General features: G+C 36.6%; 1 protein-coding gene across 1 annotated transcript; it reads right to left on the reverse strand.

The window, feature by feature from the left end:
- Window positions 1-116: 116 nt before the first annotated feature.
- capn2b (calpain 2, (m/II) large subunit b) lies at window positions 117-16,094 on the reverse strand. Its single transcript, XM_067396358.1, has 21 exons — window positions 15,720-16,094; window positions 14,524-14,593; window positions 12,348-12,466; window positions 10,750-10,883; window positions 9,477-9,645; window positions 8,549-8,632; window positions 8,379-8,464; window positions 5,813-5,881; window positions 5,547-5,707; window positions 3,316-3,485; window positions 3,167-3,178; window positions 2,843-3,054; window positions 2,244-2,280; window positions 1,619-1,684; window positions 1,481-1,538; window positions 1,341-1,405; window positions 1,146-1,214; window positions 978-1,056; window positions 759-875; window positions 496-554; window positions 117-411 (listed from the first exon to the last, which is right to left on the reverse strand). The coding sequence occupies exons 1-21, from the start codon at window positions 15,954-15,956 to the stop codon at window positions 388-390; spliced, it is 2,097 nt and encodes a 698-aa protein (XP_067252459.1). The 5' UTR covers window positions 15,957-16,094; the 3' UTR covers window positions 117-387.
- Window positions 16,095-27,942: the final 11,848 nt, after the last annotated feature.

Here is a 27,942-nt window from a genome sequence, read left to right on the forward strand (position 1 = left end):
TGACAGCTGAGACATCAAATGTAAACCTTCTGCGAAGAGCCTTAAAGGGACCGGAAGTGCCTATTTAGTAACTTCCAGTCATGTACAAAAATACAAGTTCGTACAGTTTGAAAAGTGTTTAATAATGTCCTTTGGAGAAAAAAAATAATAACGCACACACACTTTTTTTTTTACACAGTGGTTAAGATTCTCTTGGTTCAACAAAGCTTCCATTTGTAAACAAAATAGTGTGGAAATGTCAAACACAATAAAATCATGCAACGTTTGGAAGTAAGACTGGTCAAAAGTGCAATAGACAATCTAAAAATAAATGTAAATAGATATCTTTAAAATGTTATCACATGTAATCTTAATAATTCAATCTTGAGGGGTGTGGTCTGGAGTCTTCTAAATCATGGTAAAGTTCAGCCACTAAAAAAAAAAAAAATACAGAAAATGTGTTTAAAATATTTATGTCAACATTTAAAAAAAAAAAAATGTTATCGCATGACAAACCTGCTGAAAGTCCAGCTCAATGAAGCCAGTCTTGTGGGCATCCAGCTTTTTGAACACCCCTGGAAATGAGAGACATATTCACTAATGATCCCAAAACATCCTCATCTCCAGCACTACAGGGGGCGCTGACCCTACATAAACATGCCTATACACAATCTGCAGACATTTTCTATGTGGATTTTAGGGTCAAATCTGTTAAATCTAAATATGATGAAATGCATTCACTCCAAAATATTTGATAAACAAACACCCAAGGGACTTACGGAACATCATCTCCAGACGCATGAGGCAGGCCACAAAGTTATCAAAGTCGAGAGTCATGTCTGTCTCGGCGTAACGTGCTACCAGCAGCTGAAATATAGTGTTATTGAGACAGAAACCTAGGAGAGGAAAGAGAACATAAGCAGTGAATATTAAAATATGCCCCCAAAATGGGATTTTTGCTTGTATGTATGCGAGTATCTGAGTCTGGATTGACTCACCGGCCTCTTTCAGTGCCAAACGCAGCTCTGGAGTGCTTATGGTTCCTGAATTATCCAAGTCATTCTTCTTGTAAATTCCCTGGGGTGATTATAAAATAAGACAACATGTTAAAAATAATGTTAGATAGTTAATTATGTTATAGCCTTATAGGTTTTAAGACCTCTTACAAGGTATTTCTGCACTTTCTTCCACAGAGTAGCGAATTCTCCCAGACCCAGTTTCCCATTCCCACTGTCCTGAGATAAAGTTAAGTGAAACTTACAGTACAACAACACATCAATTTTTTGTAATTCCTGACTCAAGCACATGTCACATTAACACACACACACAAAAAAAGTAAGCAGTTGCAGCTGAGAGGATACATCCATGAGGTTCACCATGACACGACACGTCTCCATACTGAAGCCGTCTGTCTTTATGTCAGTTCCTACAAAACAAAACATAGCTCCTTAGACTCCTCCTTAGATCTTGAGTGAAAACTGAAGGATGCAAGAGTACTTACGTTTCGCGATGATTTTGTTTAAGATAGTCATGAGCTCTGTGGCGGAGATTTCCATGTCCTACCGAGAGAAGTATGCATCGGTTGTTCTGCTTTCAGAAAATATGAATGTTTACTGCATAAAAAGTTGTCTCCACTTACAGCTCCAGCAAGTTTTAAGAACATGCCTCTGAATCCAGAATCAACTTCAGCATCTGAGACAGTCTCCTGAAAACATGAGGAAGCACATTTTAAAGGAAAATTCCAAGTTAAGCATGACTTATCAGCAACATTTGTGGCAAAATGTTGATTACAACCCAAAATATTATTATTGTTATTATGATGATGATAATTATTTATTCATTTATTCTTGTTGTTGAATGCCGGAATGAAATGCCAAGATGCAGATAAAATCTTGAAATGAGAATAAAAAACACATAAATTGAGGCATTTCCTCTTATCACTCATAAACTACGATGGAAACACATTTACTGAATAAACTCTTTGATGTGCAACAAAAAAACATGTGACTTTGACTCAACAGATCATGTGACTGGATAACTTGACTGCCTCGAAGATAAGCTGCCTTGTTCTCGTGAACACATGGGAAAGAAATACTGCTTTATTCGCAAATGTTTTATGCGATATTCCAATTTTCCCTATGAACTGAATAAGGAGCTTTGGATGGAAACATAGCTAGTGTAGCATAGCATTATTTTAAACATAGCTATATAACACTGTTGACTTTTAAAAGCGTTTCATAAAAACTGCCTGTTGAGTTACTTACATCGGGTAATTCAGCATCCACAGGGTCATCACATGGTCTAGGAGAAAACATAAGATTTTCCAATCAAATAAATTCAGAACCAAGTATTTGAAATAAAAATACATACAGTTTGCATATTGGCATTAAAGGCACAGTATGTAAGTTTCGCCGCTAGAGGTCGCTTATTCAAAACAACAACAAAGGCATAGCTTGATCATGGGAGTTGTCTTCTTAACCTCCACAGCCGATGGATAGCAATCTGACGAGACTCAGGCAGAAATCATGTTCATGATTTCTTCATATTCATAATGTTACTGTGGTAAGAAGAGCGGGGACATTTTACGCTGCTGTTTTTATTGTGCTTATTTGCCGCAGTTAACCACTGCCACTCCTTTTGTTTTGTATTTTGTTTTTACGTTTAACGTTATTGACAGGGGATTTAACGACATGGGCCATTACACTGGTTAAAATTGCTGATTTCTCTGGATTTAAACATTCTTGGAAACATTTGGGTCAATGTAAGTACAACATTGTTCTAGTGGTTTTTGGATATTTTGATCCAAAAATCTTACATATTGTGCCTTTAATTAGGGAAACCTCACACAGATTTGATATATTACAGTGTTTCAGTCTGTTTTTCGGAAAAGACGCGAAGGCAAAAGTCTCCGTCCTTGTTGGGTTCGAAGGTGGATGGCACAACAAGGTACTCTCCTGGAGGCAATTTGAAGCGTGTGCAGACCTCCCTCAGGTTAATGAAAGTCTCAGAGCGAGCTTTCTGTCCGTGCGTCAGGAAGAAGTTCTTATCGAGGTGCACGTCCCGCTGACCTTGAAACTGATGGAGACAAAGGACAATCAGTGAGCCAGAAAGGCTGTGACTAATGTGAACTGTCATATATGATTGGTCAAGAGAAAAGTCACCACCCTCTTTGTAGTTTAATGCTTACCTGAGGAGGTACCTGTGGAAGCAAACAAAAAACATTTATTTGAATGTCGTTCAAATGTAATCTGGGAGTTCGATTGAAGTATTTGTGTTCCTTTCCTCTCCATCCATAATAATCACAATGTTTAGACTGCTCTTAGTGTCTCCACCCACCTCATAAATAGCAAAGCCGATAGTGTGCATGTCCTCTCCCATTTTCCTCAGGCGGCGCCGGTTCTTCTGGATCAGGCCGACAACGAAACTGCAGCCCACCTCATTATCATTTGGATCGTCATCTTCGTCACTCAGCTTAATCACAAACTGAGGATTCATCCAGAATGTGTCTGAGCAATGAATGGATATAGCCGTCAGCAATATTATTAAACAAACCACAAACCAAAACAACTGAACTTTGTAACACTAAGATGTGGATAAAATCTTAAAGGGGTCATGACATGGATTTTTAAAATTATTTTAATATATTCCTTGAGGTTCACTTATAATTTAGAGATCAATCAGTTTTGGCTGATTAAAGCTATTATTATCTGTTCTTTGTTTAAAAACAGCCGATGATCAGGGCCAATTATATCCTGTCAATCAAAAGGGTGCGGAAAAACGTGTTTAGACTGCAACTCGTACATACTGTGTGTGAAGAAAATCTCTCTTGTGATGAATTTAGTTAACGCAACAATAACGGATTAACAGTTAAAAATAGTGACGTTAAAGCAGGCTCTTTTTGACCCTATGAATCACCTGTAGTTCAAGCCAGGGTTGCTAGATCTGCATTTTTTTGTTTGTTTGTTTTTTTTTGTGCTACATCAAACATCAAATGTCTGATATCATTCTTAATAATCGCCCATTGTTATCGGCAGAGAAATTTTGTATCGATGCATCCCCACCTATAATGTTAATAAAAAATTTGCACACACACAAAAAAATATATTTGCAGAAAAACAATTATTTTCAACCCTCATTGTGACCCTATGTCTGAAATGATCAGTTTTCAAGGTTTGTCACTAAACGACCATTGTTATAATTGGCTAACGTCATTGCATAGGAAACAATATCACTGCCCACTGGCTCATGACGACACATTGATGTCCTAAGACATGAAACGATGGGTTTGTGTGAGGAAACACTATGTCCAACTGCCCTGTACATCCGGTTTCAATGAGTGTGAGACATCATTGTCAGAGCGCGATCAGACCTCACTAACCGGATATGCAGGGCAGTTGGACATAGTGGTGTTTTAGAGGTAAAAAAATGATATAAATACTGTTTGGTTTCTCACACAAACCGATCGTTTCGTGTCTTAGGACATCAATGTGTCATCACAAGCCGCAGGGTTTAATTTGGATTTGTCTGTGCATGTTTTTTTTTTACTCTTATAGATGGAGTTCCTATTGACACGCATTATACGGCTGACAGACGGCAACGGTTGGAGTTAAAAATCATCATTTGTGTTCTACTAATGTCACCTACATCTTGGATGCCCTGGGGGTAAGCAGATAAACATGAAATTTTTAAGTGTTTTAAAAACATTATTCATATAAAACCATCATTTACAGTCAAAAGATTCTTTGCGAACTCTCCATTTCATTGTGCCTTGTTACCAAAACAAATGCTCCGAACAAACATATAATCCTCCAACGCGATCCAGGATGCCATTAAAATAAACCATCCACTTGTTTCCGACGCTGGGATCCTTCTGAAGTCTGTACAGGAAAGCAAACGACTTGTTTGAACTGGATGCATCTAAGCAAAAGTTCTTTCAATCTTCCATTTGTCCTGTTGTCGACAGACTCAAGCTTCAGAAACTGAATGCACAACTGTATACTGTATCAGTGTAGACAGCATCAGCGATAATAATGGGTTCTATTTGCATTTGACGTTACACTCGCATCCAGTGTAGGCAAATGTCAGCCATTAAGCGACCTGTGGTGGGATGATGTATAATTATTTGTCATAGATGCAACATTATCCAAACGAGCCTTTTTGGAGCCTGATTAAATAAATGCTTTGTTTATAAAGAGGAGAATGTTTTAAACTATGAAAACTGCTTAAATGGTACAAAGACCCTTATATGTCAAAAGATCAAGGCAAATTTGATTTCTTATGTCAAGAACCCTTTAAAATCCGCATAAAAGAACATATGCGCTTAATTGAGTTGGATAATTTTTCTATCCACTAAGATGACCTGTGCATAAATTGCAATGGAAACACATTTACTGAATAAATTCCACGATGCGCAACAAAAAAAACTCATTGAATGAAAGCAGTGTTCAGCTATATTATGAAACAAACCAAAACAACCAAACTTTGTCCATGTGAATCGTTTTTTGTATTGAAATCTGAATCTGATTCACGATGCTTTAAAGTGTGTTTGCGGTTCTTTTGTGGCTCACAAGCGTTGTTTCTGCAGCCCCCAGCGGTGGAGCCTTTCCTCCAAGAGCCGTCGTGGTTGGTCACGGCCCAGTGTTTTACCGAATCGCTGGTGATGGTGTCCGGGGTCAGAGTGCAGATCTCTATACGAGAGTAATGGCTTAGGAAATCTGAGAATGACATCCTGAACAAACAAAGAAAACATATTATACGTATGATATAATATAATGTATGAAATTTTTTTCATATCCTATATTGTAGTTGTAAATACAGGAAGTTGTAAACGCACCAGAATTCACCATCCTCAGCGCTGACGTTCGGCCGCTCTGAAGCCGCAACACTGTTCCATTCAGATGAACTAAAGGAAAAAGTAATAAACAATTCAGATAACCATCAGCAGTTTAGTGTGTTAAAGAAATGCTATAATCTCCAAATTAGTTCTAAAGTACTCCATAAAAAACTTTGAATTCAACAGAAGCCATATTCTACACTTCTGTCCACAGTCATGTTTTTTTGCACCACAAACAGTCATGTGCATTTTACATACTCTCGTTGACCATTAAAATTATTATTATTTTTTTCACTGTACCTTTAAATCTTCTAATCTCTATTATAAATGACTGACTTCCAAATACTGTCATAATCCACAGTGTTGTTCAACAGAGACGACCAATGAATTCTGGATAGGCCACATATGGAAATGTGGACAGTTATATGTTTATCTAATTTTAGCTGATGAAAATAAAAACTGCACGGCAAAGTCCAAATTTAAACCAAATATTCAACAATTTTCTGTTACATTCCTGTCTTGTTTCCCCAGTTTTGTGTTGTAGGACTTTTATTTTGAAGTGTATTTTCTGCTCCCCTTGTTTGAGTGTTTCAACCCCTGTGATTTGTTTCCTTTGTTTCCATTGCTGCCTTGTTTGTTACCATAGTTACCCTTGTTTGTTTCCATGGCGATTAATCACCTCCACCTGTTTCTTGTTAGTGCCTTTTTATCTTGTTAGCTCCTCTGTATTTAGCTGTATTTACAGCTCTGTGTTTCACTCTTTGTCAGTCATTAGCCGCTTTTCCACCGTCGGGCTGAACGGTTCGTAGAATGGCAAGGAACGGTTCATGTTGTGTTTCACAAACCGTAGCGTTACCAAGGCAACGACTGATGCTTTTACATTACATTCTAAAGTGTGGCTGTTATCAGCCCTACAGTGGAAAACAAAACCGGAACCATACCAGCTGGTCCGGATCAGCATGGAATGGAACGGTTACGCAATGAGAACTGTTCGGTCCGATGGTGGAAAAGAGGCTATTGTTTTTGGACTGTTTCATGTAATAAATCATTTTGTGCTACGAAAAGTGTATATAACAATGAAAAAATTGTCTGTCACATGTCATGTTACTCACACAATTTGAATAACTGAGTTTGTGAATACATTTCCGGGCGAAAAAATCGTCTAGCTTAGGCATGTACTATCAAAATAAACAAAGATTGTCATAGAATGATCAGTTAAAGTACTTATGAACTGGGAATAAAAACAAACTGATACACGCTCCAAACCACTGATTCGTAAAACTTCAAAGTTTCTGTGTTTTGAAATCGCCCATATTGTTGAATAAAGTCGTATTTAGTTTTTTGTTTTTGGCACAAAAAAAAGTATTCTCGTTGCTTCATAACATTAAGGTTGAACCACTGTAGTCACATGAACTATTTTAGTCATGTGGTTGTGTGCAAAAATGAAGCTTCACTGTGAGATGTTTAATTTTTTTAAAACAAGCTTCAAAGCTTTGGTGTCAAATGTCACATCACTAGTTTTTGCATGGATTTCTTCTATCTGGTTTTATGTTACGTTCCTTGTTTGGACTTCCCATATCCGCACCCCAGCTTGCATTTTCTCCATTTATCTATTTTTCGAAAATAAACTGTTACTGCAAATGGATCCACTTCTCTTCCTTGCCGCCACCTGACAGCATCAACGTTTAACAAAAACTGTCATATGAAATAACACAGAGAATCATCAGTCAGTCATTGTCATCAGTCATTTAGTGTTTTTCATTGGGTCTAATATTTTGTGTGGATTATTTGTATATGTTCCACACCTTTCTTTCACAGACTTAACAAGCACATGATGCTCTGTGAAGATCCTCGAGCAATGACAATGTGCCATCCTAAAAACCAGTTCAAATGCCTTTTATACAGACCCAGATTACAGACCTCTCATTAGCCAGCTGTACTTACACATATCTGCATTTTATACACAGGAATCTTGCAGCTCAAGCAATAATGCGGCTTTTGTAAAGGTCTATTTACACCAAGATTGATAGCTATAATGATAATGATTAAGATATAGTTCCTAAAGTCCTTCAAAAAATATGTTTCATTGCTTTTGCATTCACCTGAGAAACTTTGCCTTCATAAGGTTTGAAAACGAATGCAAAGTTTCTCGCAGTAATGGAAACGTTTTGCGAGGGAACGCAAAACATTGTGAAAGAAATCTAAAGCTTTGAAATATAATTTTTCCTCCCAGCTCATATTTTTTTCCATCACCATGTCCGTTTAGGAGCTCCGAATGTGGCCACCCAGAGTATGTGATTTTTGCTTACATGTGGTTTCCGTTGTCCTACCTTTTTCATAAATGTAGAATACATTTTAGTTTGAAAGTTATTGGAGAAATCATGATTTGTTCGTGAAAACATTTGTACACAGATTTTACGCACTAACTCATGCATACTCATTTGCAACAGTTTTTCGTCAACAATTTCTGAATAACTTTTGCTATTTCAGTTACGTTTAGCAAATTATATTAGTGTACTGAAGAACTTAAGTTGTATCTCTGGTGCTGGAGGTAATCAAACCATACTTGTCACTCCAGGCTCCGGTCCACTCCACCTGCCCCCAAGGGTTGCGCATACGAACCAGCTTCTCCTTGCGGCCACGATAGTTCACCTGAAGCAAAATAGCATGTTCTCTATTGACAAAACGTAATAATCCTGTCATTAAAAAAGAGTCTGCCAATAACTTTATTCATACCTCTGTCGCCCCAGTGAGCGAGTAGGCGTGGCCTTTCACCAGCTTCTGACGGGTGACGGCTTCTGTTTCAGACGCACTAGTGATCTACATCATAGAATGAAGCATTAAACAGGGATATCTGACAAAGGGGCAGAGCTTATGTCCCAGAACTTATTTCCAGCTTCGGTTGAAATGCTATTTAAAGGGTTAGGTCATCCAACAATGATAATTCAGTCATTAATTACTCACCCTCATGTCGTTCCACACCCGGAACACAAATTAAGATCTTTTTGATGAAATCCGATGGCTCAGGGACGCCTGAGGCCTTTCAAATTAGTGGTTCAGGGCGTGTATCAAACTGCCAAAGTCTTCAAGCTTCGTTACATCATAAGTGTTTCAAAATTTCAATGGTTCACCACTGGGGGCGTGACTTTGGCAGTTTGATACACGCTCCGAATCACTGATTTGAAACAAAAGATTAGTAAAGCTTCGAAGCTTCATTTGAAATTGCCCATCACTAGATATTGTTGAATATTTTGGTTTTTTTGGTGCACAAAAAGTATTCTCGTCACTTCATAATATTAAAGTTAAACCACTGTAGTCACATGAACTGTTTTAAATACGTCTTCAGTAGCTTTTTGGGCATTGAAACTGTTAATTATCTTGCTGGCAATAGAGGCCTCACTGAGCCATCGGATTTTATGAAAAATATCTTAATTTGTGTTCTGAAGAGGAGGTCTCACGGGTGTGGAAGGACATGAGGGTGAGTAATTCATGACTGAATTATCATTTTTGGGTGAACTAACCCTTTAACTTTTTGGTGTCATTATTCTGGTGAAATTTGTTCTGTAAATAGTTATTTGATGCCCAATAAACTATGAACACACACAAATTTACATAAAACTCTTGTAGTTTATGAGTGTCTTGAGTGCAGGAAGAAGAATCTCACATCGATGGAGCAGCCCAGCAAAGCTCCAGCCTCCAGGGCTTTCTGGATGATCTGAAACATGTTGGATGGCGGTTTACTCAGGTCGTAGTTCTCAGCGATGCCTCCAGTGAAATCCTCAAAACCCTCACTGGTGGATCCTCCAGACAGGGCTTCATAACAGCCATTCACTCTGCCAGAAACCATAAAACACACCGTTAGAGTTATGAAACGACATGTACGCACATGTCTTTGACTTTCATTTGAGAAACTATTTAAGAACTATAAGCCAGTCTCATTTAGAGAAACTATAATTGTAAATCCAACTACACAGCATGCTTGATACTATACAAAGATTGTAAGCCAAAACACAGAAACACATCAGTTAATTTATAGCCAATGACTGATGATTGTTTAGGCTTCAAAATTCATTTGTGAAGTTTATCATGATTTATAAACATGCCAGAATCATAAACTTTTCTTGGTCACAGAGCTTATTTTCTGCAATAATCCAAAAGCCATTTGGTTTTTGTTGAGGAACCAGGGTGATGCTAACTTCTGAGTCAGCCTACAAAAATTTGTCATCACTGCAGCACTCCATTTCATCCCTATTTTAAATGCTCATGCATGACGTCATCGCTTGTGGGAGGGGCAATTCCCATAATTCACATGGGGGTTCCAAAATTAGTAAGCCACATGCAACAAACAACAGGTGTTAACATTATGTGTTCAGCTGGCAATGATAAACAGCAAAGAATAAGAGAAATATAGCAAGGGAGTTTAAAGCTAGACCGTGAACATGAGGTTAAAAGCAACACAAAATGTCACACCCTTATTCCAGGAACACACCTGCTTTGGGTAAAGCCTTCTGTCATTGTATGCAAAGTTCAACAACCACTTTTTTTGGGGGTGGGGGACTAGACTTTTCATTTGTATAGAATCATCCATGTTGCAAATGTATTATTTAAATGTATCTATATATTAAATTAAAATTCTTTGAAAATGTTAATAATTAATATAAAAATTAATTCGATTTTTTTTTCACATTTAAATATTGAATTTATTCAAATTGAATGTGATGCCATATTTACATCAACAGCAAAACTAGTAAAAACAATTTACTAGTGAGTAATCAAATCAACTAACAACCCTAAAGGAAAACACTTGATTATCCTGTTGTTTTTTCTTAGAAAGTAAGTTCCACAAATAAGCGGAGTTTCTGGTTCAGGCAGTTGTCACATAACTGTGGTGAGTAATTATCTTCCAAACACAAGAACACAAGAAAAAACAAACTAACTTAGCATAGGCCTTCTCCAGCAGGGCGCTCCAGAACTCGTTTCCCTCGGCGGAGTGAACAAACAGCAGCTCACCATCTTTCACTGGCAGTCGATCGTCAATGACAACATCCACCCACTCGCCAAACTGCCAGAACTAAAGAATAGAGGGTGCAGACTCCGATTTATCTCTTCAATCTCAAAATGTGTGCAAAGACACCAATATATGAACGTACAATCAAACTCTGCATTAAAGGCAATAAGAAAATGTATCAAAAAGTGCTTTTCTGGGCACACAGTACCCTACTTTTGGACATGAACTATGCATTGCCTTGGTTTTAGCCATATAATGTGCTATTACCATGTTTTGTTTTGTTTTTTTGTCATGTACTATGGTATTACCATATACACTACCATTTAAACGTTCACCAAGGCTGCTTTTATTTGATCAAATATATAGCAAAAACTTTTACTTTTACAATATAATATGTATTTAAAATAACTGTTTTCTGTGTTAATATATGTGACCCTGGACCACGAAACCAGTCGTAAGTCGCACGGGTATATTTGTAGCAATGATTTTGTTGTCCTGGGTCACATATTTTAAAAAGTAATTTTAAAATATCTGTGATCAAATCTGGTTTTCAGCATCATTCAGTGTCACATGATCCTTCAGAAATCAGTATAATGTGATGCTTTGCTGTTCAAGAAACATCAATGTCGAAAACAGCTGTGCTACTTAATATTTTTGTTGAAAATATTCAGGATTCTCTGGTGACTAGAAAGTTCAAAAGAACAGCAACTATGTAAATAAATATAGTATTATTACTAAAATTATATAATGCTATTATGTATTAACATGACTTTTAATTTCATAACTTTTTTTTTTCCCGGAACATGTACTATAGTATTACCAGTTTGTTCAGACATGTTTTTTGAATATGGTGCGAAGGATTTTTGGACATTTACTATGGTAATAATGCAATACAATATATTTTAGGTTCCATGGTAATACAATAGTATTCCTTGTTGTAACAAATGAATATAGTTTGCATGATATATTGTATATAAAATGTACCATGGTATTATCGTTAAATACCATCACTGTGCCACCACAGTATTTTAAAGGGGTAGTTCACACAAAAAATACAAATTATGTCTTCATTTACTCACCCTCAAATAGTTTTAAACCTGTATGAGTTTCTTTATTCTGCTGAACACACACACACACAAAAAAACAATTTATATATATATATATATATATATATATATATATATATATATATATATATATATATATATATATATATATATATATATATATATTATTGAAGATTGTCGGTAAGAGTTTCTGGTCCCCCATTGAAAATACTATACAAATCAATGGTTGCCAACATTCTTCAAAATATCATACATGTGAGTAAATGATGACAGAATTTTTATTTTTGGTTGAAATCTATCTCTTTGTTATGTACTTAGCATAATAATACAATTATATGCAATAAGTAACAAACCACTGCAGAAAAAGAATGTACGTATGGTTCATTATCATGCTAATGAATTTATATTGTAATATGAACACCAATGCATAGTGACACATTTACAGTAACACTTCAGATACCTGGAAATGGAAGATTCCAGCATAACTGCCACCAAAGTCCTGTCCGCTGGGCACCACTCGGGCCAGAACGTCTTCATTCAGGGTCAGGGAGGCAATGGCCGCTAGCAGCCAGCAGTCACCTGAGAGACAGAGAGACAGGAAGTGAGACTGTGACTGTGTTTACAACTGCTCTGTGGTCTGGAGTTGAAACATGCCACATAGAGGCTTGCATTCACTTAAGTCTTTTATAGAAATGTAAAATGATATATATATATATATATATATGTGGTATATATATATATATATATATTTGGAATGCAACTTTAATGCTATCAAATGCCTGCAGGCAAACAAGAACAGACATATTTTGAGGGACGCACATTAAACTCACGATTGAATCAGAGCAGCCAACGAGTGCCATTGTGGTTTTAATGTCACGCAAGTGGTGAGCTGCAAGTCTGAGAAAGCAGATGCATGTAGAAAATGCAGAGACTAGAATCCACCCTCCTCAAGAGACAACAGGCTGCTTTTCCCGCAGTCTGACACATGTATCACATTAAGCGTGCATGTTTTTAATGCAAGACTTTACAGGATAAATAATGCCAGGTTTTCCTTTCTTTAACCGCAGTCTTTAATGACAAGAGCTGTTCTGTTCAAAATCCCTCTGGCTAGTTTCTGCTTTTGGGTGGTTTGCATTATGTGTTTGGCTCAGTAATTCAGTCAGGAATGAGGCAAAAGAAAGTGAGGTTGTGTGTGTTGTTACTAAAGTTGCCAGTGTGAAGCTACAAGAGAGATGTAAGCAGTATGAGCCTTCAGTGTTATTTTAAGATTATTTATATACTGTTATAGTATTTATGAATATTTTAGATTTGGCTATTATTTTTATATTTTCATTTTATGTTTATGTTTTAATTTTAGTTTAAGTTTTAGCTGTTTTGTTGAGTTTTTGTCATTTCTATTTAGCTTTAATTTAATTTTTATTTTAGTTTTTGTTTTATTTTCTTTCAATTAGATGCAAAGTCAACATTTTTATCTTCCCTTTAAGTTGCAATATCCTCTTAAATTTTTGCATCTAATTTTTTTTATTATTTTATTTCAGCTTTATTTCAATGAGCAAAAACAAGTCTTGGTTAACAACAATAACAATGGTATTAGCTCTAGGTTAAAAGCATCCTTCAAAAACCGACCCGCCCTTATTCTGTTCTGGGAACTACACTGTGTGAGTGTTTGCTTGTGAAGTTCACAATTAACCAGGTGCATTGTTGAAGCTTTGCAGAATTATCAACAGGCTTCACTGGATTTTCTAAGTATTGTGTATTACACAATCAAATTTTTTTTTTTTTTCCAAATAACGAGAAAAGTAAGGGCTGTTTACGTGACACCGCTTTCAAGAAAAATGTTTCATGCCTTTTGTCCCTTCATTTACACAACAACAGCATTTTGGGGACCTGAAACTTTTGAAAACGAAATTCAAAATGTGCAAGTTTTTGAAATCAATACCGTTATCCTCTCTGTGTAAACTACAAAAACACAAATATGTGAAAAAGTTGACGGCATGCGCATGCGTATTATGTGTTCAGTCTATAGGCGCATAGTTTATTTACAAAATGACATCGCCATCTACTGGCATGGCATGAATAATGCAGCGATTTTAGACGTTTCACAGATCCGTGTGAACAGGGATCGTTTTGACAATGTGGTTGTCTGTACGTGAAAAAACACAGGAAAAACTTTTTAGTTTTTAGAATACATAATTGTCATGTAAACGTATCCTCAGTGGAATCCAGTTTTAGTCGTTTTTTTCAGTCAATTCATGTCAAAAATGTAACATTCAGGCGTGCAACACGTGATTTAATACAGGTCCAGATCACAAAAAAGCACTTCTAAAGTAAAAATACCTTTACGTGTCCCAGTCAGGTGATGGTGAACAGTGTTGGGGAAAGTTACTTTTAAAAGTAATGAGTTTCAGTATTGCGTTACATTTGTGTGAATTACTGGTTGAGGCTGTTAAAATGTTAAGTACACACAAAATATTGACTTGCAGGTATGTTTAAAGAATTAAGATAAAGAGAGCGAGAAGAGATATGACTCAGTCTGTATTGTTGACCTGGAGACACAGACTGTATAATGAAAAGGTTCACATTTAGACAAACATGAGCATATGCACACAGAATGTCAAAATTAATTTTCCTTTTACCCAAAGCTCCTTGACAGATATCCGTCCGTGTCGCTCCACCAATGATGAATTGTGGTTTTGAGCACAGCTCCTGCAAACGACACCATGTTTGACATTCAGTATCACAGCATGCAATCAATATTATTTTTATAATGTAGTGTTAAATTAAGACAAGTTAAGTTACCTTTGCGTTAATGAAACATTGTAATAATGTAATTAATGTTTATTGATAATGTAATTCAATGTTTAACTATAAAAGTTCATCAGACGCTTGCAAACCAAAATAACCCCGAGTAATTATAGCAACAGTCATTATCAGACATAGGCAAAACATTATAGATTTACATAACATATGACAAAAACTGTTAGTATATTGTGAAAAGCAGTTAAGACTTTTGGTTCTAAACAACTATTTGTGCTTCCAGTAACGTTAAAATAAAAGTCTTTATTAATGTTTTTAAAACGTTTTTTATAGGCTACCTCAAATCCGGTCCTAGAGGGCCACTGTCCTGCAGAGTTTAGTTCCATCCCTAATCAAACACACCTGAACAAGCTAATTAAGGTCTTCAGAGTTACTAGGAAATTGCAGATAGGTGTGTTTGATCAGGGTCTTAACTAAACTCTGCAGGACAGTGGCCTCCAGGGCTGGATTTGAGGAACAGTGGGCTACATCGCTCATAGAGGCCTAAGGTTTTTCTGAAACATTTTAGATGGACGTTTATCTAACATTTTTAAATGTTACTTGATTAATAATGTTCAAAAACGTTCAAAAGTAACGTTTCCAAAATGTTTGCAAAAGTATAAAATGGGATGTTTCCTTAACATTCGCATAACCAAGAAAAAACATGACAGAAATAACGTTTTCTTAACTTCATATGATATTAGCAAAACGTTCTTAGAATTTTTTTTCCTTAGCATATAATTCCCACACTGCTCTCCAGTTGAGAGAACTGTTTTGGTATCGCTTTAAAACGCAACGCTTGATGACGCGATCCTAAAAACAGCAGACGCAAGACGTCAGTCCGATGCATTAAAAACAGCGCAGACGTAACGACAGAAAGCGACTTATTAAATAAGAATGAAAACTCTCGTTCGAAGTGAAACGGATTATAACTTCCCAACTAAAACACAACTAATGAGGATTTTAAAATGCACGATTTCCCGTTTAACCATTAACAGTGCACAAACTATGCCCTCAATATTAAAACTTCCCATACCCCGGGTCTTTTCCATACTACTCCTCTGGTTTTGTACGAGCTGGGTCCGAGTTCTTTAAAGCCCAGGGATTCGGGTGCGGCTGGGAAAGACGGGTCTGAGAACAGGGTCCCTCTGCTGAGACACTGGCTTCTGAGCGCCTCAAAGTCCTGGTTGAGGTATTTAGTGGCATTTGCGTTAGTTCCAAACCCTGCAGCCTGCGCTCTCTTCTTGGCCAGGGTAGAGGCGACTCCTGACATTTTCCACTTTTGAAGAGCCAAAAAAATCTGAGAAATGTGAAAATGTCTTGATCCTTCAACTTAGATAACTGTGACTCTCCGCCCCAAAGTTTTCAGGCGTGGTCAGGCTGTCATGAGCGAGTTATTGCGAGTTTTTACGCACGCAGTGAAGAACAGGAAGAGTATAAAAAGTGCGTTATCATAAACACACTGACAGCTACTGTATCGCTGCTACAACACTGACCGTATCATATCTGACTGATCGAGAGTTAGTGTTGCTGTGTTTAGTATTATGCTACCCAATAAAACTGTTTAGCATACATTTCAAATAATATCTTATTGTTTACATAAAATACTTTTATTTGGCACTGCGGCGAAACGGCGATATAAATGACATTATTAAAGGACTTTTGAGTTCAAAAGAGCTACTTGTGCGCACATAACTTAGCCTATATTTGTTCATAGATGTTCATATTGATATTTTCTTTGTAACGGTGGAGTTGAAAGCCAAAGATTATAGATAGGGACTTTGTGAGAGCTCAATACTCGTTCAGCTGCACAAAAGCGCCACCTGTCGGATTTTAAAGGCGGTGCAGACAGAGCGTTGATTTTATACACATGATGTATATGTTTTGAATAATGTTTATAAAATTACATGTCAATTAAGCAGATTTATTATATTGCTTGAGCACTGAATTATATTTTTTACATATTGCACTCCTGGATAGACCCATAGACTGTAAAAAAAAAAAAAAAAAAAAAAAAAAAAAATTATTTAGGCCTATCTATAAGAAAATATTTGTAGTTTTATATGTAATTATATATATACTTTTTATACTCCGTTCTTGGTGTGAACAGGCCTTTAGATTTTGAATCTGCATAAACACATTCAACGCTTGGCCATGTCTATGCACACCCTTTTTAATGGTTTTGCCCAGGCCCCTTAATTCCAGAGTTATCAAGACAAATCTTGTTTCCTTCTCTGTCAATCCACAAATCAAGGTTTATATAGAAATGGTTACCGAGTCTGGAGTCAAGAAAAAAACATTTTTGATAGATCTGCACAAAGTCCAGACCCGAATCCCTCCAAATATCTTTAGTATGAACTGCAAGTAGAAGCTGTTAGGAAGGACTAACTGTCATGTCTATGGTTTTGACTTTAAATGTTTCACAAACATATAGAGGAGCACAGGGCACAAACTAGTTTAGTTGTAACACACATGGTTTAAATATGTCCACACACGCTAACAAGAAACTTGCCGTAATTTGGAAGATATCACTGAACATTTATTTAACAATAGCAAAAATAAATGTATTACTTAAGCTAATTTTTCATCAGTATTTTTTGTGTTTATTAAAAATGAGACAAATCTGATATTATTTTAATCTCCTATCTGTTGTTAAACAGTTTAGATAGTTATTTAGTGCTTCACTAACTAGCAGAAGACATTAACCAGGTTTAAATTCCAGTTGCGCAGATAAGGTTCGTTGTAACACTGCGTTACAATGTGCCCCGCTAACTTTTATGAATTTCTGTTGAGAAACCATGGACAAAAAGGTGAATAAAGACTGAGAGGAAGAACCTGAACATCCAGAAAATATTATTTCAAGGAATGTTCAGCATTTGTACTGGCTCTTCTTTTTGTCTCGTGTTCTGTGAGAGCTGTGAGTGGAGGGAGACGAGTGTTTTTGTTCAGCTCTGTGTTTTTCTGAAGGTCTGAATATATTTCTTCATCTGTTTGCCTGTATTGTTTTGACCTTTGCTGTATAGCTGTGTTTTGCAGTGTTCATTGTCAAACTACAAAATTATTTAAATTTGAATTTCTAAAAAAAATGCTATTATTTTATATGAAAAAAATAATTACTGTCTTTTATTGACAAAATATTTTAGTTTTTCATGTTTTTTTTTTTTTTTAATTAATTAAAGGTGCCCTCGAATGAAAAATTGAATTTACCTTGGCATAGTCAAATAACAGAACTGAACTCTTGTTATTTGACTATGCCAAGGTAAATTCAATTTTACATGGAAATGACATACAGTATGCCTTTCCTCCTTCTTATATAAATCTCATTTGTTTAAAAGACCTCCGAAGAACAGGCGAATCTCAACATAACACAGACTGTTACGTAACATTCGGGGTGTACGCCCCCAATATTTGCATATGCCAGCCCATGTTCCCAACATTATGAAAGGCATTTGACAAGGGCAGCCAGTAACGTCTGGATCTGCACAGGTGAATCAACAGACTAGGTAAGGACAATAGCGAAAAATTACCATTGTTAAAGTTACCATCATTTCTTACTGTACTCACGGAGACAAGAGCCGTCGCTATTTTCATTATTAAACACCTGCAGTCTGTATAATGCATAAACACAACTTCATTCTTTATAAATCTCTCCAACAGTGTAGCATTAGCCGTTAGCCACGGAGCACAGCCTCAAATTCATTCAGAATCAAATGTAAACAATATAACAGTATACAATACTCACATAATCTGACGCATGCATGCCGCATACATGACAACACTTTGTAAAGATCCATTTGAGGGTTATATTAGCTGTGTAAACTTTGTTTATGCACTGTTCAAGGCAAGCGCGAGCTCCGTGGGCGTGGAGCAGGAGAATTAAAGGGCCAGTAGCCCTGAATCGGCTCATTTATAATGATGCCCCAAAATAGGCAGTTAAAAAAATGAATTAAAAAAAATCTATGGGGTATTTTGAGCTGAAACTTCACAGACACATTCAGGGGACACCTTAGACTTATTTTTATCTTTTTTAAAAAAAGTTCTAGGGCACCTTTAAGTCATGGTCATGTTACAACGTGCCCCATCACATGTTACAATGTGCCCAACCTATGGGGCATGTTGTCACATTTCACTTCTCTTCATTCAGGGTAAATTAATAAAGTATTCACTGTATTAATGAAACAAAGCCACATATTTTTACCAGACATGTGTGAAATTAATGTTGAACAAGATAAATTCTCTGAACCCTAAGAAGATTTGCACAAACTGAGAAAGTCAAAAAGCGTAAGGTTGTGCCCCGGTCTCCCCTATGGGTATGATGTTTGGGTGTCTGGCTATAGCGTAGATCCGATAGTTGGGTAAACAAGGGAACACAGTGAAGCCATTTGAGTCAACTATATGATGAAGGGTTAAATTCTAAAGTGACAATGTTTTATTAAAGGCAATTTTACACGTAACAACTCAATTACAATATCTAGTTTTATATTTCGATTGGCTTGTGTTTCATATATTATATTTTATTCTTTTTAATTGGCATAGCCTATAAGAAAATATTTCACTATTTATCTTTAATGAATGAATGAATGAATGAATTAATTAATTAATAAATAAAGTTGAATATATAATAAATAAGAATCCAAGGCACTTCTTCCGGTTCTAAAATATTAAAAAGCCTTTATTCAAACATGGCTCAATCTAGAAACATTAAAAAATGACTAAAATACTGCACACTGATGCATGTCAGCCATCCAGCATTCCTCAGAGTGTGTCAGGTACAAAATTAGTATAATCAGTTGCTCAGTAGAAATGGGAGAAACCAAAAGGACCATAACAGGGGGACCAATAATATCATTAACTATTTCAAATTATAATCAGTAATCATATGTATCAAAAAAGAGAGAATAATAATAATTCCAAAAATAATCATAGTGGTAATGATTTTACAAAAATGAAGTTAAATCTAATTCTTCATTCAATCCAGGAAAAATGGTAGCTTTTAACTGAAAAATCCAAAAGGCTTTCCTTTGTAAAAGTCTTTTTAATCTATTGCCCTTTCTAATAGATCCAGTTACAATTTCCAAAGCAATAATTCTAAAGGTCTGGCCCACATAAAAACAGTTCCAAGGACACTGAAGCTTATAAATTACATATGTACTATTACAATTAATAAAGGATCTAATTGAATACATTTTCTTTGTGCAAATGATTTGGTTTGAATTACATTCTTACAGTGATTGCAGTGTCCACACGTAAACATTCCTTGTTTCCTTTTTGAGGGAACTCGCGCTGCGTCCATCAGGACACTTTGTGAATGCCTTCAGCGTGATTGCATCTGATGCACGTATGTCAGCCAGTCCAATGGCGAGATTGAGCATCACGGCGGGTGACTTAGATGCATCTTTTCAATCACCTGTTAAAACCAATAATGATGAAACAATTTAAAATGCCATTGTTTATTGTTTTGTCATTTTCGTTAACTTCTGTCATCAGTTTGAAATCTAATAGTTATCTTTTATTATTGTCACTCTCCTTATATTCCACCAGCATTTTCATGGTAAATTTGCCTATGCGTTTTTTTTTTTTTTTTTTTTTTTTACATATTTTATATCTCATTTGGTCCATTTGTACAACTTCACCTTATCCATGTCACGCTGGGCAAACATTTGTTTTGACTTCCCTTGCCTGTGTTTGCCGTTGTTGTTAACTGCAAACATGAATCTGAATGAAGGAGGTTTTTTGTGTGTGTAGTTGTGTTTGTTTCTGTCATGTGATTGTATTGTCAATCTGTCTGTGAATCTGAAAATGCTATGATAAATATAATATTAAATTAAAGCTGCAAGCAGCGATGAAAGGGCCCTCGCACCCTGGCTCACCGCCACCCATTGGCCTTAGTGAACAGTGGTCGACATGCATGTAAGCGAATGAATACAGGAGAATTATGCCAAAGTCATTTTGAATTGCCACACTTCCTGCTGCCAACAGGTGGCGCCTTGACCATAACCAAATATTGCGATATTGATGTGTTCAGGCCAGGACTGTTATCAAACACGTGAAGTTTGGAGCAGATCGGACATCATATGCCTGAGTTACAACAACTTCCTGTTTCATGGCGTTAATCGCATATGTGTTTCTAGTATGTTTGGTATTCTGTGGCATATTGAAATGTGGTTCTGGGAGGGAATTACAGTGTAAAGCATGCCATTTCCTGTTGCCAGCAGGTGACGCTATGATTAACTGAATATTGGCATATAGATATGTTCAGGCCAGGACTCTTATCACACATGTGAAGTTTGGGGCAGATCGGACATAGTATGCCTGAGTTACAATGGCTTCCTTTTTCATGGCGAAACAACAGACTTTGTCAGTCCGCCACGGACACGCCCTTCAAACAAAACTCAAGATCTTTGCAATTTAACATCTCAAAGGCCTTAAGATTAGACTGGCCATATATGATGTTGATCTGGTTCAATCTCTATGTGGAGTTAATCACAGTGTAAAACATGTCATTTCCAGTTGCCCCCAGGTGGCGCTATGACTGTAACTGAATATTGTCATATAGCTGCTTCAGGTCAGGACTCTAATAAAACATGTTAAGTTTGGGGCAGATCAGACATTGTATGCCCGAGTTACAACAACTTCCTGTTTCATGGTGAAACATCAAACTTTGCCAGGCCGCCACGAACACGCCCTTCAGCGAAAACTCTAGATCGTCGCAATTTAACGTCTCAAAGGCCTTTAGATTAGACTGACCAAATATGATGTTGATCTGATTAAAGCTCTAGGAGGAGTTCATTAAAGTACAACGCCTGGAAATGGCAAAAACTGCACACATTTTGCAAAGAAAATTCAAAATATCTCACTTCCTGTTGGTTTTCAGATTTCATTCCAAGAGACATTTTTTGTAAGTATTGGGCTGTTAGATTTGTGTACCAAATTTCATACCTGTGCGTGAAACGTATTGTCAGGGGCACTTTGTTGAAATTTTTTAGGTGGCGCTAACGAGCCACTTCGCCACACTTAATTCTGAAACCCACATAAGACGTAATTTTTCACCACTTCTGACGTATCTGCAAAGTTTCATGAGTTTTCGAGTATGTTTTGGCCCTCAAAAAAGTGATTCACCTTACATGGCGAAACATCAGACTTTGCCAGGCCGCCACGAACACGCCCTTCAGCGAAAACTCTAGATCTTCGCAATTTAACGTCTCAAAGGCCTTTAGATTAGACTGATCAAATATGATGTTGATCTGATTAAAGCTCTAGGAGGAGTTCGTTAAAGTACAACATGTGGAAATGGCAAAAACTGCCAAAATTTTGTAGAGAAAATTCTAAATATCTCACTTCCTGTTGGGCTTACAAACTTTGCACCCAGGGGCTTTTTTGTAGGTATTGGGCTGTTACATCTGTCTACCTAATTTCATAACTGTACGTGAAACGTAGCACGAAGGACGCTTAATTAAAATTTTGTAGGTGGCGCTATCGAGCCATTTTGCAACACCTATTTCTGAAACCCATATCAGATGTAAATTTTCACCACTTCTGACACGTGTGCAAAGTTTCATGAGTTTTTGAGAACGTTTAGGCCCTCAAAAATGTGATTCATTTTGGAGAAGAAGAAGAATTTGGCTGCAATTCCAATAGGGTCCCTCACACCATCTGTGCTCGGGCCCTAAAAAAAATAAAAAAGACAACATCAGGGTTAGTGGGAAAAGTGTATTTGGCAGCAGGTCAGGCTGGTGCATGTCTGCATACTACATCAATACTGAAGGCTTATCAGGCTGATCTGTTGAAGGATATGGATTTATCAGATTTATCGAGAAAAACGTTGAAATTTCAACAAAAAAATCAATGGTAATGGCATTGAATCAATGTTACAATGTGATGTTGGTTCAACATCATGCTTGCACTCTGAAACACAACTACAACTGACTTAAAACCACACAGCCTGAAATCAACTGAAAATAAAAGTAGACAATAAATCTTTCAATATCTCAGCAAAAGTTATTCTTGAGAATTAACAAAGGTTTAGATCTTTTATTGAAAATGTTTGGTCACCCTTGTGGTGATCAGTGTTTCCTTTAGTTGGACAGTTTGACTTTTTGTGGTATAGTATAGTGATATAGTTTTCTGCCTCTTGAAGCAGAGTACTTTACTAATCTTGTTCCTGTCCAAAAGTGGTTATTTGTTCCTAAAATATTATGTTCACCAATAATATTTCTTGCCACAGATCATGTTCTGAGTTTTTTTTAAATACAATATGGAAAAAAAAAATTTTTTGACACACACAGGCATCAAGAATCAGCATATGAATCTCAACATGGTGACATGCTGGGAGCCACCATAGTGTAAAACTCATGACTCCCAGCATGCATTGCGGCATGAAGCATGTCACCATTGTTGAGATTTATATGCTGATTCTTGATGTCTGTGTATCTAAAGATTTTTATTTTAAATTGCTTTTTAAAAGTCAAGATTCAGAATGTCTGATCTGTAGCAAGAATGTATTGTTGGTGAACATAACCTATTAAAAACAAATATAAACTTTTGGTCAGGAGTACAGTTAGTAAATAATTTTGCTTTATGATGAAAACTATATCACTTGATCATTTTGTTTCTGGTTTCTTTGCAATAAATGATGTGTTTTGGTAAACACCGTTACAAAAACCACAAACTCACACAAAAAGCCAAGAGTCAAATTGGCCAACTAAAGGAAACACCGATCACCGAAATGGTGACCAAACATTTTCACTAAAACATCTAAACCTCTGTTAATTCTCAATAAGAAATTCTGCTGAGATCTTGAGATATTTATTGCTTCTTTTATCTTCAGATGATTTCATTTTTTTGTGGCTTTAAGGCAGTTGTGTTTCATTTTCTGAGAGTGCAAACATTGATTCAGTGCCATTACCATTGAGTTTTTGTTGAAATTTCAACATTTTTTCAACATTAATTGCGGGTGTAAAAGTGATATTGATTCAATGAGGTTAATGTTGACACATTAACATTGATTTAACATTGTTTCAAAAAGTTACAAAATTTGTTTACTCTTTCATGAGTCAGCTACATATTTCCACTACCCGTCTGAAAAACGATTGGGAAGAGGAAATAGATGTTCAGATCTCTGAGGAGGACTGGGGAAAATGTCTTAAAAATATATACACGTTCTATTAATGCTAGACACCAGCTTATTTAGTATAAGTTGTTGCACAGACAGCATTACTCTAGGGTTAAACTCAATACTTTCTATCCTACTATCTCTCCTCTCTGCAAAAAGAGTGAATCTACAGAGGGCTCTCTTGGTCATCTTTTCTGGGCATGCCCAAAACTTGGTGAATTCTGGTCAGATGTTTTTCAAGTTCTTTCTGAAACTTATACATGTGAGCTTCCAGTTGATCCTGCGACTGCATTCATGGCTGGTCAGCTTCCCTGCAATGCCTTAATCATGCTACCCGATTGCCTAGTAGCATGATGAGTATGGCATGTAAGGACAATAGCGAAAAATGGCAGATGGAGCAATAATAACTGACATGATCCATGATATCATGATATTTTTAGTGATATTTGTAAATTGTCTTTCTAAATGTTTCGTTAGCATGTTGCTAATGTACTGTTAAATGTGGTTAAAGTTACCATAATTTCTTACTGTATTCACGGAGACAAGAGCTGTCGCTATTTTCATTATTAAACACCTGCAGTCTGTATAATGCATAAACACAACTTCATTCTTTATAAATCTCTCCAACAGTGTAGCATTAGCCGTTAGCCACGGAGCACAGCCTCAAATTCATTCAGAATCAAATGTAAACAATATAACAGTATACAATACTCACATAATCCGACGCATGCATGCCGCATACATGACGAACACTTTGTAAAGATCCATTTGAGGGTTATATTAGCTGTGTAAACGTTGTTTATGCACTGTTCAAAGCAAGCGCGAGCTCCGTGGGCGTGGAGCAGGAGAATTAAAGGGCCAGTAGCCCTGAATCGGCTCATTTATAATGATGCCCCAAAATAGGCAGTTAAAAAAATGAATAAAAAAAAATCTATGGGGTATTTTGAGCTGAAACTTCACAGACACATTCAGGGGACACCTTAGACTTATATTACATCTTTTTAAAAAAAGTTCTAGGGCACCTTTAAGTCATGGTCATGTTACAACGTGCCCCATCACATGTTACAATGTGCCCAACCAATGGGGCATGTTGTCACATTTCACTTCCCTTCATTTGGGGTAAATTAATAAAGTATACACTGTATTAATGAAACAAAGCCACATATTTGTACCAGACATGTGTGAAATTAATGTTGAACAAGATAAATTCTCTGAACCCTAAGAAGATTTACACAAACTGAGAAAGTCAAAAAGCGTAAGGTTGTGCCCCGGTCTCCCCTATGGGTATGATGTTTGGGTGTCTGGCTATAGCGTAGATCCGATAGTTGGGTAAACAAGGGAACACAGTGTAGCCATTTGAGTCAACTATATGATGAAGGGTTAAATTCTAAAGTGACAATGTTTTATTAAAGGCAATTTTACACGTAACAACTCAATTACAATATCTAGTTTTATATTTCGATTGGCTATCTTGTGTTTCATATATTATATTTTATTCTTTTTAATTGGCATAGCCTATAACAAAATATTTCACTATTTATCTTTAATGAATGAATGAATGAATAAATAAATAAAGTTGAATATATCTATAATAAATAAAAATCCAAGGCACTTCTTCCGGTTCCAAAATATTAAAAAGCCTTTATTCAAACATGGCTCAATCTAGAAATATTAAAAAATGACTAAAATACTGCACACTGATGCATGTCAGCCATCCAGCATTCCTCAGAGTGTGTCAGGTACAAAATTAGTATAATCAGTTGCTCAGTAGAAATGGGAGAAACCAAAAGGACCATAACAGGGGGACCAATAATATCATTAACTATTTCAAATTATAATCAGTAATCATATGTATCAAAAAAGAGAGAATAATAATAATTCCAACAATAATCATAATGGTAATGATTTTACAAAAATGAAGTTAAATCTAATTCTTCATTCAACCCAGAAAAAATGGTAGCTTTTAACTGAAAAATCCAAAAGTCTTCCCTTTGTAAAAGTCTTTGTAATCTATTGCCCTTTCTAATAGATCCAGTTACAATTTCCAAAGCAATAATTCTAAAGGTCTGGCCCACATAAAAACAGTTCCAAGGACACTGAAGCTTATAAATTACATATGTACTATTACAATTAATAAAGGATCTAATTGAATACATTTTCTTTGTGCAAATGATTTGGTTTGAATTACATTCTTACAGTGATTGCAGTGTCCACACGTAAACATTCCTTGTTTCCTTTTTGAGGGAACTCGCGCTGCGTCCATCAGGACACTTTGCGAATGCCTTCAGCGTGATTGCATCTGATGCACGTATGTCAGCCAGTCCAATGACTGGCGAGATTGAGCATCACGGCGGGTGACTTAGATGCATCTTTTCAATCACCTGTTAAAACCAATAATGATGAAACAATTTAAAATGCCACTGTTTATTGTTTTGTCATTTTCGTTAACTTCTGTCTTCAGTTTGAAATCTAATAGTTCTCTTTTATTATTGTCACTCTCCTTATATTCCACCAGCATTTTCATAGTAAATTTGCCTATGCGTTTTTTTTGTTTGTTTTTTACATATTTTATATCTCATTTGGTCCATTTGTACAACTTCACCTTATCCATGTCACACTGGGCAAACATTTGTTTTGACTTCCCTTGCCTGTGTTTGCCGTTGTTGTTAACTGCAAACATGAATCTGAATGAAGGAGGTTTTTTGTGTGTGTAGTTGTGTTTGTTTCTGTCATGTGATTGTATTGTCAATCTGTCTGTGAATCTGAAAATGCTACGATAAATATAATATTAAATTAAAGCTGCAAGCAGCGATGAAAGGGCCCTCGCACCCTGGCTCACCGCCACCCATTGGCCTTAGTGAACAGTGGTCGACATGCATGTAAGCGAATGAATACAGGAGAATTATGCCAAAGTCATTTTGAATTGCCACACTTCCTGCTGCCAACAGGTGGCGCTTTGACCATAACCAAATATTGCGATATAGATGTGTTCAGGCCAGGACTGTTATCAAACACGTGAAGTTTGGAGCAGATCGGACATAATATGCCTGAGTTACAACAACTTCCTGTTTCATGGCGTTAATCGCATATGTGTTTCTAGTATGTTTGGTACTCTGTGGCATATTGAAATGTGGTTCTGGGAGGGAATTACAGTGTAAAGCATGCCATTTAATGTTGCCAGCAGGTGGCACTATGATTAACTGAATATTGGCATATAGATATGTTCAGGCCAGGACTCTTATCACACATGTGAAGTTTGGGGCAGATTGGACATAGTATGCCTGAGTTACAATGGCTTCCTTTTTAATGGCAAAACAACAGACTTTGTCAGTCCGCCACGGACACGCCCTTCAAACAAAACTCAAGATCTTTGCAATTTAACATCTCAAAGGCCTTAAGATTAGACTGGCCATATATGATGTTGATCTGGTTCAATCTCTATGTGGAGTTAATCACAGTGTAAAACATGTCATTTCCAGTTGCCCCCAGGTGGCGCTATGACTGTAACTGAATATTGTCATATAGCTGCTTCAGGTCAGGACTCTAATAAAACATGTTAAGTTTGGGGCAGATCAGACATTGTATGCCCGAGTTACAACAACTTCCTGTTTCATGGTGAAACATCAAACTTTGCCAGGCCGCCACGAACACGCCCTTCAGCGAAAACTCTAGATCGTCGCAATTTAACGTCTCAAAGGCCTTTAGATTAGACTGACCAAATATGATGTTGATCTGATTAAAGCTCTAGGAGGAGTTTGTTAAAGTACAACGCCTGGAAATGGCAAAAACTGCACAAATTTTGCAAAGAAAATTCAAAATATCTCACTTCCTGTTGGGTTTACAAACTTTGCACTCAGGGGCTTTTTGTAGGTATTGGGCTGTTACATCTGTCTACTTAATTTCATAACTGTACGTGAAACGTAGCACGAAGGACGCTTAATTGAAATTTTGTAGGTGGCGCTATTGAGCCATTTTGCCACACCTATTTCTGAAACCCATATCAGATGTAAATTTTCACCACTTCTGACACGTGTGCAAAGTTTCATGAGTTTTTGAGAACGTTTAGGCCCTCAAAAATGTGATTCATTTTGGAGAAGAAGAAGAATTGGCTGCAATTCCAATAGGGTCCTCACACCATCTGTGCTCG

Source organism: Chanodichthys erythropterus, chromosome 10, assembly GCF_024489055.1.
Source record: "Chanodichthys erythropterus isolate Z2021 chromosome 10, ASM2448905v1, whole genome shotgun sequence".
NCBI classification, from domain to species: domain Eukaryota; kingdom Metazoa; phylum Chordata; class Actinopteri; order Cypriniformes; family Xenocyprididae; genus Chanodichthys; species Chanodichthys erythropterus.